The 14,544-nt window shown below is 51.2% G+C and overlaps 1 protein-coding gene across 2 annotated transcripts; it reads left to right on the plus strand.

Annotated features, from left to right (window-relative positions):
• The first annotated feature begins 5,933 nt into the window (after positions 1-5,933).
• CAMP (cathelicidin antimicrobial peptide) lies at positions 5,934-8,101 on the plus strand. 2 transcript variants are annotated; one of them, XM_032318507.1, is made up of 4 exons: positions 5,934-6,161; positions 6,802-6,909; positions 7,047-7,118; positions 7,871-8,101. In XM_032318507.1, exons 1-4 carry the CDS (start codon positions 5,964-5,966, stop codon positions 8,021-8,023), a joined length of 531 nt encoding a protein of 176 aa, XP_032174398.1. In that variant the 5' UTR covers positions 5,934-5,963; the 3' UTR covers positions 8,024-8,101. The 2 variants fall into 2 exon arrangements, with proteins under 2 accessions (XP_032174398.1, XP_032174405.1); XM_032318514.1 differs by having other exon boundaries at positions 7,895-8,101.
• Positions 8,102-14,544: the final 6,443 nt, after the last annotated feature.

The following is a 14,544-nucleotide window of genomic DNA, read 5'->3' on the forward strand; positions in this document are numbered from 1 at the left end:
TTCCCGGAGACCTGACCGAACCCTGCCCCCTAGCAAAAGAAGTCAGCTGGCTAAGGATTAAATAGCTTAATTTACCAAATTTACCTGGAGAGACCACTTTTAGGCAACCATGGAGCATTGAAAACCTTATACAAACAGGCCCTTTAGGTGACCCACCTCAGAACATCCCGTAAGCCCTAGCTGACCACTGGCTTACTAACTGGGACATCAGACACCGGACACTAGTACCAGGAAAGGGGAATTCTGTATTTTCCCATACCTCCTCACCTTCTCTCTTAACTACAGCTCCCTCCCCCACCCCTGTGCTGACCTCAGCTTCCTTGCAATATATTGGATACACTTCTGTCTCCTTTGTTCTTCTGCCTTGGGTGAATTCTTTCCTGCCTACAAGGCTGGCCTCTACCCAGTAGGGCTGTCCCACATTTGGTGGCCTCATCCCATCAGAGCGTGCCACATTACCAACACTTTGTTTTAATGACACTTCATTCCTAATATATTCTTATGAACACATTTCTCAGATATGTTAAGGAGATTGAATGCTGAGTTTGGGGAATTTATTCTTCTTGAGGGTTAGTCTTTTTATCATAGAACATAGTCTTTTTTTGCTATAAAATAAAAACTAGCTCTGTATAAATGAAAATTTTAGTTCTTTTGATGTCCCTTAAAGATTGAGTAATTTTCTGATGTGACTTCTTTTAGTTTCTTAAGAATACTGCTCTGTTTTTCAGACTGAGCAATTCAGAAAGTCTAGCAAGTGATCAATTAATCAAAGAGGGCCCTCAAACATTTTGTACCATTTACAGGAATTCATGTAATAGGAGATTGGTTTGAACACTTGAAGATTTATCTGCAGTTCTACTGGGTCTGCTTTTATGCCTCTTCATAATGAATTTGAGCAGACATGGAAACATAAACTGGGGTGGTGAACCTGAAAAGAGGGAGACAGAGAGGAGGAGGCTGAGGACACAGGGAGGCTGGGGTTTCGGGAACACTGGAGGCCTGGCCCCTCTGACCCTCTCAGGCCCTGTGACTCCATTCCTCCCCTCAGCCCCTATAGAGATACATGAGTACGTTTTGGACAAATCAGTAAATTTTATCAACTGTGTGAATGGATCGTTCAGAAATCATCATGGAGAAACCTTAGAAACATTATGCCAAGTGAAAGAAATGAAACTGTTTATATGAAATGTCCAGAATAGGAAAATTCATAGAGACAGAAAGTAAATTAGTGATTGCCTAGGGCTTGGAGTGCAGCTGGGGGCGGGGAATGGGGAGTGACTGCTCACAGGGTTTTCTTTTCTTTTTTTAAAAGACTTATTTATTTATTTTAGGGAGAGAGAGATTGAGAGCGTGCACAAGAGATCAGGGGGAGGGTCAGAGGGAGAGGGAGAGAGACACGCTGAAGAGCGTAGAGTCCGAGGTAGGCCTCAATCTCGGGAACCCTGAGACCATGACCTGAGCCAAAATCAAGAGTCGGATGCTTAACAAACTGAGCCACCCAGGTGCCCCTCCAGGGGGTTTCTTTTGGGGATGATGAAGATGTTCTAAAACTGACTGTGGTACTGGTTTGTAGAACTTGTGAGTATTCTAAAAATCATCAACTTTACACTTTATTTTTTTAATGTTCTCACTTTTAAATTTGATTGTTTAGTGTTCTGTATCATTTTAAGATCTTTATTTATTTATTGGACAAAGAGAGAGAGAGATCACAAGCAGGCAGAGAGGCAGAGAAAGAGGGGAAAGCAGGCTCCCCACTGAGCAGAGAGCCTGATGAGGGGCTTGATCCCAGGACCCTGAGATGGTGACCTGAGCCAAAAGCAGAGGCCTAACCCACTGAGCCACCCAGGCCTCCCCAACTTTACACTTTAAATGGGTGAACTGTGCGGCATGTCAGTCATATCTCAGTAAAGTTATTACAACAAAAAAGTTGATTTGGGACGAGGCATCTGCTTCCCAATCCCTACAGCCACAGGCAACAGATAAAATTTACAGGTGCATGTTGCCTGGCCTGCAAGAGAGAGGGGAGGACGGTGGTCATGGGCCTTCCTGACTTCAGTCACATCATTCTGGGGGCTCCCTGGTGGGGGGGTGGCTACAAGGGAAGGCTGAAAGAGGGAGGCTTATCAGGGCTTCTGACTTCTCTCCTGTTGCCTCGGCCCCAGCCACCTGGAGGCACAGAAATGTTGGAGCAGCACAGGGTTTATGGATCACTGGCAAGAAGAGGCTGGGAATGGGGAATGGAGCTGGGCAAGGTCACCAGGCAAGCAGGAGGGGCTGCCCAGGTCAGGAAGCTGAAGGCCTCATCTTCCTCATTGGTGGCAAATGTGGAGATGGGAAATCTGATTTTGCAATGGGGCCCTGGCCCCGTGTGGGTATTCTTGCACAGGCCAGGGTGTGATTGCCCACAGTGGCCTTGGCCTTTCCCAGGAGGACACATTCTTTGGTTTGACACTTCCTGTCTCCCCCACCATATACCTTGCAACCACCACCAGGGGAAGACAGATGGGCCCTAGAAGCTGAAATCCGGGCAATATCTGGGTTTCCCCATTCTGGCCGGACAGAGATTCCTGGGACACCATGTCCCAGGCCCCTCTAGGGAATCACTCCAGGAAACAAAGGCATATGCTCTAGAAATGACACATCAGCATATCAGTAGCTTTTCTTTTGATGGCTGTTCTCTAAACCTGGCTCTGGATGCACTGGTTGTTGGACCCCTCTGAGGGCAGAGCCCAGTGCCGGGTCCCAAGAGGGGCCCAAAGATGAAATGGGTCCTGTCCCCTACGGAACCTGTGAGATGAAGGGAATGCAGAGTCTTGCCCTCAGGAGCCTCTGTCTGGGGGACAGACTTGGCACATTTGAGAAGCCCTGCGGGGAGGCTAGACAGATGGAGTGGCTTGGGGAGTCCAAGTTTGAGGGGGCAGCTCAGGCCTTCATGACTCTTGCCTAAAGGGATAGGTAGCCTTATCCTGTGGACCAGCCTCAGACTAAAGGGAAGGTTGGTGAGCTGCCTCCATCCTGATGTTGGGTGTGGGATGCATCATAGAAGATGCCAGCTGGGGGTGACATTGGGCCAGACCTCCCAGAGAGGCTGACTCTGAGGAAACATGTAACAGGACCCCGGGGCAGTGGGTGTTGGTGCTGGCAAGGAGGGCACAGCTCCCAAACCTGCATGTGGGCATGCACCTGTTGGGATATGGTTGAGTTCGAGTCCCTGCTGGGCAAGGAGACTTGACCCTGACCTCACTCACAAAAACTCCCCGGGAGGGCAAGACATGACAGGACACATGTGTCCCCATGCAGACATTGCAGGACATGTAATCCCCATCCTGAAGATGAGGAGAGCCCACCGAGGCCCAGGAAAACAAAGCAACTTGCTCCAAGTCACACAGCTAGGAAAAGATGGTGCTCACGATGCCCCCATTCGAGGTCGTCTGGCGGTCCGGTCCGGCAGCAGGGAGAGGTGCACAGTGGGAATTGCGGAGTCTGGGCAGAACCGATGCGAAGCCCTGCTTGACCAAGAGGCCACTGGGGCAACAGCTGGCCTGTGAAACTAGGTTGCACAGCAGCCCATTTCTTCTTCCTTCTCCCAAGACTGAGTGTGCAACCAGCATCATGCATCCAAGATGCCACCTTCTGAGGTGCCCTGCCCTAGCCCCCAAGAGTCCCATGGGCTGCTGGAGCCAGAAACTTCCCCAAGGCTCACAGCCTCATGGCCGTTGCACAGGGGAGCTGGGACTAGCATGGCCTCTGGACCCTTCTGTCACTCTGGCTGATGGTTTCTCCCAGCGGTGCCCTCTCCACACCCCCCAGACCCAGCCACCCTAGCCTGAGGTCTCAACCAGAGCATTGGACAGAGAGAGTCATTTGGGGTCAATTCAGAGGAGACTTTCTGAAGGAAGCAAAGAGGAGCAAAGAGGAGGAGGTTGCTCTGACTGGTCAGAGTTCAGGGGAGCCTTCACAAGGTGGAGGGGCATGCCGAGCGGAGGGATTGGGTGCAGAGGTCAAGCAAGAGGAGGCGGCTCAGAGGAGTCTGGGCCGTTTGCATATATAGGGCATCCTGGTGTCTGGGGTGTGCAGGACTGCCGGTGACGGCAAGGGGGAGCAATAAGACTCCAGGCTCTGAGGGTGCCTGGGTGGCTCAGGCAGTTAAGCGCCTTCAGCTTAGGTTATGATCTCAGGATCCTGGGATCAAACCCCACATCGGGCTCCCTGCTCAGCGGGAGTCTGCTTCTCCCTCTCCCTCTCCCCCTGCTCATGCTCTCTTTTTCTCCCCCTCTCTCTCTCAAATAAATAAGTAAAATCTTCGGGGCACCTGGGTGGCTCAGTGGGTTAAAGCCTCTGCCTTCGCCTCAGGTCATGATCCCAGGGTCCTGGGATGGAGTCTGCATTGGGCTCTCTGCTCATAGGGGAGCCTGCTTCCTCCTTTCTCTCTGCCTGCCTCTCTGCCTACTTGTGATCTGTCTGTCAAACTAAAAAAAAAAAAAGAATTAAAATCTTAAAGAAAAAGAAAAAGACTCCAGGCTCTGATACCAGCTCAGGAGGCATGTGAGCTCCTAAAGGCAGGGGTTTGAAAGAGCCCCTAAAAAATTGCTGTGCATGATAGCTTGTGGCCTGGGAAGAGTCCGGAACCTAGAGAAAGTGGAGTCTGGAGATTATGGTCACGCTCCAGAGGAAAGAAGATGATGACAGAAACCAGAACAAAGGGGCACCTGGGTGGCTCAGTCGGTTAAGCATCTGCCTTTGGCTCAGGTCATGATCTCAGGGTCCTGGAATCGAGTCCCGCATTGGGCTTCCTGCTCAGCACGGAGCCTGCTTCTCCTTCTCCCTCTGGCACTCTCCCTGCTTGTGTGTGCTCTCTCTCTCTCTCTCTCTCAAATGAATAAATAAAATCTTAAAAAAAGAAAAAGAAAGAAACCAGGACAGGGGGTTACGGGGGAGGTCTTCCCAGGAAGAAGGACCAGGCAGGGCACACCACAAGCTTTCATCTCAGGGTTCATGCAATGGCACTGAGCAAAACAGCAGACCTAGTGGAGACAAGCAGTGGGTATTCATGGGGGTCTTGAATGTAGAGATACAGACCAGGTCTGTCTCTCATAACTGGTGTCCTGAGAGGGGATGTCCCCAGGGACATGAGAGGGAAACCAGGAGAGTGGCATCAGGGGACAGTGGAGCAGGGGTCATCAGTGCCTGTGCAGGTAAAGACAAGGCTTGAGAGGGACCACTGCATCCAGCGAGTGCTGGCCAGCCTATGGCAGCGTGAGTGTCAGAGAGTGAAGAAGGGGGTCCATGAAGGTTGACGACCCTTCCTCGGGCTTGGGTGGGGAGGAGCCAGGGCAATGGGCCATTTTCAGGCTGAGAAAGGCAGTGGAGATGACCCAAGAAAGGGGGACAGCCACAGCTGAGCCCCTGAGCTGTCCGAGGGCTGGGTCCAGAGAACAGGATGTTGTGGCCTTGAAGGTTTCCCTTACAACTGACTGGGCAGGGGGTGGTCAGGCTCTAGAGGAGGGGTGGTTACTGTTATTCATTCATCAAACATGAGCTGAGTGCCAACTGGATGCAAGACAATGCCTAGAGCTGGAGATTGAGTGGTGAATATATTATATTACCGTGATTCCTGGGGAGAAGGATGTTGGACAGCTGTCTGTCTCCCTTTTTCTCCAGGGTACTCAACTCTCTTGAGCAACCCTGGCCATGACACTCCCCTGTGGGGCCCAGGAGAGGCCAACACATTGCCAGGGAGATGGAGAAACTATTTCTTTAGTCGCACGTGAGGACCTCTTGCCCGCTGTCCAGCAAGCCCCGTGAGGCAACCACAGGAGGGACTGAGGCAAGCCTCTGTCCACATCCTGGCAGGCAGCCAGTGATGGGTGGGTCAGGAAGGCTCCTGGTTGGGTCTTTGCATCACGCTCAGGTTGGGCATAAAGGAGGGACCTGCAGGTTGGGAGGAGGTCGACTTGGGGACCATGGAGACCCAGAGGGACAGCACCTCCCTGCAGCGGTGGTCACTGTTGCTACTGCTTCTCGGCCTGGTGGTCACTCCGGCCACCTCACGGACCCTGAGCTACAGGGAGGCTGTGCTCCGTGTTGTGGATAGCTTAAACCAGAGGTCCTCAGATGAGAATCTCTACCGTCTCCTGAAGCTGAACTCAGAGCCTCAAGGAGTGAGTCGGGGAGGGTGACAGTGGGAGGGACGCTCTGCTCTGGCCAGCCAGGATGTCCGTGCTGTCCTTTCCTTTGTTCATGCTTTGCTCATGTCAAGAAGGCTTTTCTCTAAGTGTGGTCCAACCTCTTCCAGGAAACCTTCCCAGAGCTGTGTGCCGCCTCCCAACCCCCCCAGCATGAGCGCTTCTTGCCTTAGAATCTCTGCTGTGTGTGAAGAGATGCCAATTCCATTCAGCCTTCTGGAAGTTCTGGGGATGAGTGGGATTACTGGCTCTGGGATGTGACTTCCTTGCCCTGGGAAGGGCTCTGCTCAGCCTTGAGATTCCAGTGGCAATGTCTTTGTCTCCAGGAGACCCCTGTTTTCCTGCGGCTCCCTGACAAGGGGGTGCCACTCATTAGAGCTTGTCTGAGGTCTGCTCATGCTCTCAGCTTGGGGAGGGCGGGAATGGGCTCTGCCCTCCTCACCTCTGTGCCTTAGCACGTAGCCAGTATCAGACACACAGCAGGGGCTATTGAAAGGCTGCTCTCTTAGCTGGGAGGTTGGTGAGGGGCATGGGCTGGGGAAGCTGGGCAGGGATATAGATTAGAGAAGGCAAACATGAGCCTGAGTCTGGTCTTCCCACTTCCTCCCCTGACCAGGACGAGAACCCTAACATCCCACAGCCAGCAAGCTTCACTGTGAAGGAGACTGTGTGTCCCAAGACAACACAGCAGCCCCTGGAGCAGTGTGATTTCAAGGACAATGGGGTAAGGCTGGGGGTGCTGGCAGATGCCCCCCTGGGAGCTGAGCAAGTGGCTTCCTGGGAATATTTCCAGCCACTGGGGTGAGGCTGGGAGGTTATGGCACGGAGGTTCCAGTTTGACCCAGAGCCTCCTCTTCTCAGCTGGTGAAACAGTGTGCTGGGACAGTCAGCCTGGACGAAGACAAGAGCTACTTTGACATCAGCTGTGAGGAGGTGAGTGGCCCCTTCTGGGTTGCAGGGGTTAATGGGGGTGGTGTAGAGAACATCCTATGGGCCACTTAACCACTGTCACATCCAGGCAGAGAAAGCCCTTCCTACCCTGGGCTTCTCCCTTAACCTGAGCCTCAGGTCTCCAGGACTGTCTCTACAACCCTTTAGAACAGTGGTTCCCAAAGTGTGATCCTGAGAACCTGGGAATTTGTTAGAAATGCAAATTCTCAGGGCGGCTGGGTGGCTCAGTGGGTTAAGCCTCTGCCTCCTCAGGGGTCCTGGGATCCAGCCCCGCATTGGGCTCTCTGCTCAGCAGGGAGCCTGCTTCCCCCTCTCTCTCTGCCTGCCTCTCTGCCTACTTGTGATCTCTCTCTCTCTGTCAAATAAATAAATAAAATCTTTTTTAAAAATGCAAATTCACAGGCCCCCCTCAGACCTGCAGAATCAAATTCTGGGGTGGGGCCCAACAATTCGTACTTTAACAAACCCTCCAGGGGATTTGGACTCCTTTTGAGGCTTGAGAGCTAGTTTGAGTAATGAGCTTTCAGCTGTGAGACTGTGTGAAGCCCCCTGCCTTCCCTAGGCCAGTCTCTTCCTCCATGGGTGCAGGGATTCAATCCAGCACATACTCTAACAGAAGGATAGAGCCAGAGGATGACCCGGAGCCCCAAGGCTCTTGGGGTGGCCCAAGAAGGGGAGTGTCTAGGATGGAGGGGTTTCGTCTTGACCCTGGGTCCAGACCAGCTCCCATAAAGAATGTGTTTCCTTTTGATGCACAGAACCTGGAAGTCAGCAAATTCGGCGGGCTGCGCGATCTCCTCGGGAGAGCGAGGCGGGGTATTCGCAGAATTGGCAGGAGAATCAGGAGACTCTTTACTAAGTATCAGCTGCCCGAGGAAGAGTCCTAAGGGTCTGCTTTGCCCTGGCTCGGGTTTCTACACCCTGAAAAATAAATTTTTGTGAAAGCAACTTCCTCCAAGCTTCAATTTTACTTGTCTTGCCTCTTACTTACCATGACGGAATCTTCAATCCTGGGAGGGCTTGTGCGTGTGTGCGCGTATGTGTGTGTGTGTGCGCGCGCGCTTGTGTGTGTGCGCGAACACACACACATGCAAAACACAAAGGTCTGCGCCGCTCTTCCACCCCGAAGGGCATGGGGTGAGGCTGGAGGGCTAAGAGGGCAAGGATGGTGTCTCCATTCTCAGGGTTCTTCCCCATGCCCTTCAAATGCCTCCCACCATCCTCGTTGAACACCCAGCAGTGATGAAGGAGATGCACCCTGTGTGTAGTGGTAGTGGAAAGGCTGCAGAGCTGTTCCTGCTCCCATAGAGATCACAGCTGTGGGAGGGGCCAGGCATTCTCTCAAACACAAGCAGTTCTGTCTCTGGCAGGCGGGGTTCTAAGGTCAGCCTGCTCGTACAATTCCCATAAAGTTCCAATTCCCCATGTAAAGCCTAACTCTGGGGGTGCCTAGGTGGCTCGGTGGGTTAAAGCCTCTGCCTTCGGCTCAGGTCATGGTCCCAGGGTCCAGGGATTGAGCCCCGCATCGGGCTCTCTGCTCGGCAGGGAGCCTGCTTCCCCCCCTCTCTCTGCCTGCTTCTCTGCCTACTTGTGATCTCTGTCTGTCAAATAAATAAATAAAATCTTAAAAAAAGAAAAGAAAAAAAAAGCCTAACTCTGGAAAGCCCACCACTCCTGGCATCTTCTCTGGCATTGGAAAACATCACTGTTTCTTTAGCTGGGTAGCAGATTTAAGTTGGGGGTTTGTGTTTAGGGATCATATGGTACCAACATTTGGAACTATTAAAAGCAAGAATCTTGGACGCCTGGGTGGCTCAGTTGGTTGGACGACTGCCTTCGGCTCAGGTCATGATCCCGGAGTCCCGGGATCGAGTCCCGCATCGGGCTCCCAGCTCCATGGGAAGTCTGCTTCTCCCTCTGACCTTCTCCTCACTCATGCTCTCTCTCACTGTCTCTCTCTCAAATAAATAAATAAATAAAATCTTTAAAAAAAAAAAAAGCAAGAATCTTGCTCAACAGGTTGAAGAGCTCTGGCTAGGAGAGACATGGGTGCTTAGGACACTGTCAGTGTCTTGCCCACTTGCCATTCAGTAGCTGACTAGAAGCACCTGTGGCTCTTTGCCAGGGGAGTTGGCACTCCGGGGAGTAGCCTCAACCAAAGATTGGCAGGAGTTGGTGGAAAAATATTTTCTCTTCCTTGTTCCTTGGGTGAATCCACGCCAAGATGGGTTACACATCGCTCACGTCCCCAGCTGGTTGTGGCCTTGATGCCCACAACAATGACCTGTTTACTAACACACCCTGTTCTGGCTTCTTCTGTTCCTGTTCCTTCTCACTTCCTTATGCTCCCACTGCTGCTTTCCGTATTTGCCTGCCAAATAAACTCCTTCCCTTGTGTCCTTGTCTTAGATCTGCTTCTGGGCCAGCCTAAAATAAGACATAGATATCCTGTTCTAAGAGCAACAGGAGGCAGGATATCACATAGCATTTCCTTTGTTATCTCTCACACTTGCTTCTTCCTGGTGAGCAGGTCACACTAAGTTTTCTGCTTCCATGGCTCCTACCTTCCCAAGTAGGCCCATGTTGAGTGGGTTCCACTTGACCCTCCTTTCTGTGACGTCCACTGTTCATCAACTACTGAATTCCCATGCCCTGTTGTGGGCCATAATTGTGATCACTCTGGAAATCAGAGTTAATTGTCTTAGTGAAGGGACATGGTCTCCTCTGATTACAAGGTTCTGGAAAGGCTCTTCCTTTAGGAAATAGGTTTTCTCTTCCATCAAAGGTATTCATCTTTTTTTTTTTTTTAAAGATTTTATTTATTTACTTGACAGATCACAAGTAGGCAGAGAGGCAGGCAGAGAGAGAGGAGGAAGCAGGCTCCCTGCTGAGCAGAGAGCCCGATGCTGGGCTCGATCCCAGGACCCTGAGATCATGACCTGAGCCAAAGGCAGAGGCTTTAACCCACTGAGCCACCCAGGCACCCCCAAAGGTATTCATCTTTGTGTGATTTATTTAGTTTTTAAAATTTTCTCAGTATTTTATTTAGAAAGTAGTTAAACAGGGGCACCTGGCTGGCTCAGTCAGTAGAGCATGTGACTCTTGATCTCGGGGTCATGAGTTTGAGCCCCACACTGGGCGTAGAGCTCACTGAAAAAATAATAAAATAAAAAGTTAAAAAGTAGTTAAACATACAGAACCACTGAAATAACTGTATAGTGAACATGTACCCACCTATTAGAATCTACAATCAGTATTATATTTAGATTATTTTTGTAGTAGAGTCAATCCTTTAACAGCTCCTTGGATGGTCTTTGCTCCTTGTGGCTGGTTTGGGGGCAGAAGCATGGATTCAGGAGCCATGTTTTTAGACTGGGTAGCCCTCACCGATGTTTGTGATGGGAGGAAGCACCCCAGACAAAGATCAGAGCCACTGGGGGCACCTGGGTGGCTCAGTGGGTTAAAGCCTCTGCTATCGGCTCAGGTCATGATCCCAGGGTTCTGGGATCAAGCCCCGCATTGGGCTCTCTGCTTAGCAGGAAGCCTGCTTTCTCTTCTCTCTCTCTGCCTGCCTCTCTGCCTAACTTGTGATCTCTGTCAAATAAATAAATAAAATCTTAAAAAAAAAAAAAAGGCTGGGGAGTGCCTTGGAGGCTCAGTGGGTTAAGCCTCTGCCTTCGGCTCAGGTCATGATCCCAGGGTCCTGGGATCGAGCCCCGCGTCGGGCTCTCTGCTCAGAAGGGAGCCTGTTTCCCTTCTCTCCCTGCCTGCCTCTCTGCCTACTTCTGATCTCTGTCTGTCAAATAAATAAATAAAATCTTTAAAAAAAAAAAAAAAAGAGGGTCAGAGCTGCTGGTGACATTGACCCGTATCAGTCACTGAGGCTGTGGGCTGCCCCCTCCAGAACACATAGTAGGCACCCAAGGAATGGCAGTCCCTCTCTTCCTTTAGTGGAGAGGTTCGGCTGTGGATAACCCGAACTTTCTGATGAATCCAAGGACGACTTTGGTGACTCAAGACTGGAAGGTCTTTAAACATGAGGCAGAGGAAGCGTGTAGCCTACCCGTGGTCTCGCGGTGAAAATTACTGATGGGAGCTCAGAGTTTGGGGCCACGTTCCCTGGAGCAGCCCCAGCATGCACAGGAAGGTCAAGTGCATTGACTGGTGCCTTGTAACAAGCCGGATGCCGCCCGTGAGCAGAGAGGAGTAGAGTTTGGCCTTGTGGGCATCTGCTCATCTCCTGCGGAACGTCACTGTGCTGCTCCAAGGATGAACAATATTCCCTCTTTGTGATCTCGGTGCCAGATTTTTGGAGTTTTTGTTTGTTTGTTTGTTTTTGTTTTTAAAGCTTTTGATTGGTATAAGAGCCTGTGGTTGAAAAGTAAATAAATCAGTAGGGTGGATATGGAAATGTCTCCATGGGCCTGTATTTAGCCTCTGCCTACTTCTAGACATACTGTTTGTCACCAGACTGCCCCATAACACGAGCTTCAGCCCCAGAGCACATGAGGAGGATGGTGGAGTCGTGCTCAGTGGGCCAGGAGGTGCTTTCCCCTCTTCCACATGTTGGTGCCAGTCAGCCCGATGGTTTGTGTGACCAGCAGTGGTCCTCCCTGTTCACAAGGGGCTTTGTGGCATTTGAAAGACACCAAGTGCCTGCTTCTAGTTTGGCCCGATCCTGTTGGCGGGGATGAGGATGTACACATCAGCGTGGGTCTGAGGGGACGCTGTGGTCTGGTTCTGGGGCCCCGCGGCAGGTCTGGCTTGCCACCTCAGGAGCCTGGGGTGCTGTATCTTTGGCCTGGGGCAAGCAACCGAGTTAGGGGAGCCTGTGGAATCCAGAAGAAAAACGTGAGGTGAAAAAGCAATCCAAACAAGCCATTAGCATGCAGGGGGTTAGGCCAAGAGGAGGATCCCATAGGAGCTCCAGGGTGGGCTGGACAGCTGAACTAGATGTGGTGGTTTCACATGGAGCCAGAAGGATTTCTTCAAGCTGAACCTATAGCCCTGCGGGCTGCTTCCAGGGTGCCTGGAGCCTCGGTCAAGAGCAGGAAGGGGGCACTTAGAAGCCTCCGCCTAAGTTAGCCACTGGGAATGTCTGCTTCTCTCCTTCCCCGCCTCTCCCTTAAGGAAGATAGAGAGTAATCTCCCTACACTGCACATGAGGGAAAACCAAAACCAAAAAACGTGGAAAAGAAACCCCACCCAAGATAGGAAAATGTCAAATAACTTCCCCAAGATAGACCGATTTCCTTAAATTGCCTGGTAAGAGTTTGGTGAACTGAATATAGCCCCGTCTCACCCAGTCACGGCACGGTCTTTATCACATTACCGCTTGCTTGCGAGGGAATGGACATTTCACAGGACTAGTCTGATTCCAAAATCCGAGTAGGGTGCAAATAGGCAAGCCTCGGCTCCAGCTGGTGAAAGAGGGAAAGTTTTCTTGCCCATGGCCAAACTCCAGCGTCAGAGCCATCCCGGGTCTGGCTCGGGCTTCCTGTCGGCCGGCATAGCCCCACCCCCTGCTCTGTCTGTACCCGGATGCTGCTCTGGTCACCCAAGGGCACAGCGGAGCTCAGACCCACCAATACCTCCCCCACCCTGGGGCTGTTCCTGGACGATGGTTCCAGATCCAAAGACCCAGGGGATGCAGAGAGGGAAGGGCTTTTCGAAGATTGAGTGAGTGGAGGGAGGTGGCCGGGGGTTATCCTTGTCCGGATATGGGTGAAGGAGGCTTCTGGGTAAGGCTGCCTCAGGCCGGAGCTGAGGCGCACACTTTCTCCCATAGACACACTTAATCCATCTAGTCCCTAACTTACGTTATTCCCTTCCTTCTTGGGATAAGAATTCCGTTGCATTCCCACAATAATGACAATATATCGTATGTAATTACAACCTGATTTTGAATCTGATCTCTTTACCTAATATATGTTCACATCAGAACACAAGAATATGCTGATTTTTTTGTTTGTTTGTTTGTTTGTTTGAACCAGACTAGTTTGAAATACTCAGCTTTATCTACAAAGGAAATCCCAGTTAAACTGCCTGAGGAGTAGGGATTTTTAAGCCTCCTGCCCTGTATCTGAGAGGCCGTGTGTTGGGTGGACAGAGGACCCCTCGTTCACATTTCGATGATGAAACTAGGACTCCAAAGTGAGGAAGTGGTGGGTTTGGGATTTTCCATGAGTTCTTTTGGATTGCAAATTCAGTGTTTTCAACCGTCATATTATATTGTTTAGTATGAGATAATCTGAGAGGATCAAAGGTCACTAAAAAACATGGAGAGCACAAGGGAAAAATAAGTCCTTCATACTTCCTCCCCAACTTAGCTGACTGCTCCAGGATTCAAGACCTAAAGGACACTCTCCATCCTGCGGCAGCTGGGAGCGGATGCCTGCCGCCTCCTTCCTGAGGGCCTGGCAGAGCCTCCTCACAGCAGGTGAACCATGGTCATGGCCCTGAGCATGTGGAGGTCATGGTCCTGACCAGACCTGACCATGGTGAGGGCTCTGGTCATCTGTGGTCACAGCCCTGAGAAAGTGGCATTAAAATCTTTCCCATCCTATTGATAGATTGATTGATTGAGATAGAAGTTTACTGAATACTCTGCAAGGGAGTGGCAGGCTAAAATCTCTCCCATCCCTAATATATCAAAAAACCATTCTGACTGCGGTCAGAGCCAGGATTTCCCCTCTGCCCTCTCCTTCCCGCATTTTCCTTCCATAGTTTTTTAACAGGAAGAATGGAAATCACTTTGTTACCCCCACAAATTAACTATTCCATCCGTCTAGCTCACTGATTATCTACACCCAATTTATAAAAGATAACTAATTACCTACCACCTTAGCATCATTCCCTGCACCAGGGGTAACAGCCCCACCTATGTGGGGTCAATACCAGGTGAAGTTGGGTTTCCACATGAGGACACTGGGGTCCTGCCCACAAAGACTTACGGTCGAGACCCCAGAGAAGTTAGATCCTGGATGGGAGAATAGCACTATAGGGGTGACTGCTCTGAGCAAGGCAGTGGTCACAGCCCCAGAAGACCTGGGGTCAAACCTTTGATTAAGTGGGGTCAGGGCCCTTGGTACCGGGGCTGCATGCTCTGATTACTTGCCTCATGGCCCCAGCAGACATTTCCCATCACCTGGAGTCAGTGGCTCTGATCATGTGGCGTCAGGGTCCTGATCACATAAGGTCATGGCACTGTTCACACGCGGTGACAGCTCCCTGCACTCGGGGTCCCATCTAAGAACTGGAGGGACAGAGGACCGTTCTGCTTCTGAACTACGCTTCCCGGCGGGCTGCACGCCGCGGGCTGACGCACTTCCTTTAGAATCCCCGCCTCCTTCTGACCCACCTGCGGCGCCTAGAATCGCCGCGTGGTCCTCCATGGGCTTGCTTATGC

The sequence above is a fragment of the Mustela erminea genome, chromosome 1 (genome assembly GCF_009829155.1).
Source record: "Mustela erminea isolate mMusErm1 chromosome 1, mMusErm1.Pri, whole genome shotgun sequence".
Taxonomy (NCBI): domain Eukaryota; kingdom Metazoa; phylum Chordata; class Mammalia; order Carnivora; family Mustelidae; genus Mustela; species Mustela erminea.

What these genes read in the sequence shown, in the direction of transcription:
- CAMP (XM_032318507.1), top strand. Translation starts at nt 5,964, where the DNA reads ATGGAGACCCAGAGGGACAGCACCTCCCTGCAGCGGTGGTCACTGTTG. An exon ending in TGAACTCAGAGCCTCAAGGA is followed by an intron (nt 6,162 to 6,801) that starts GTGAGTCGGGGA and finishes TCCCCTGACCAG; the next exon opens with GACGAGAACCCTAACATCCC. An exon ending in GTGATTTCAAGGACAATGGG is followed by an intron (nt 6,910 to 7,046) that starts GTAAGGCTGGGG and finishes TCCTCTTCTCAG; the next exon opens with CTGGTGAAACAGTGTGCTGG.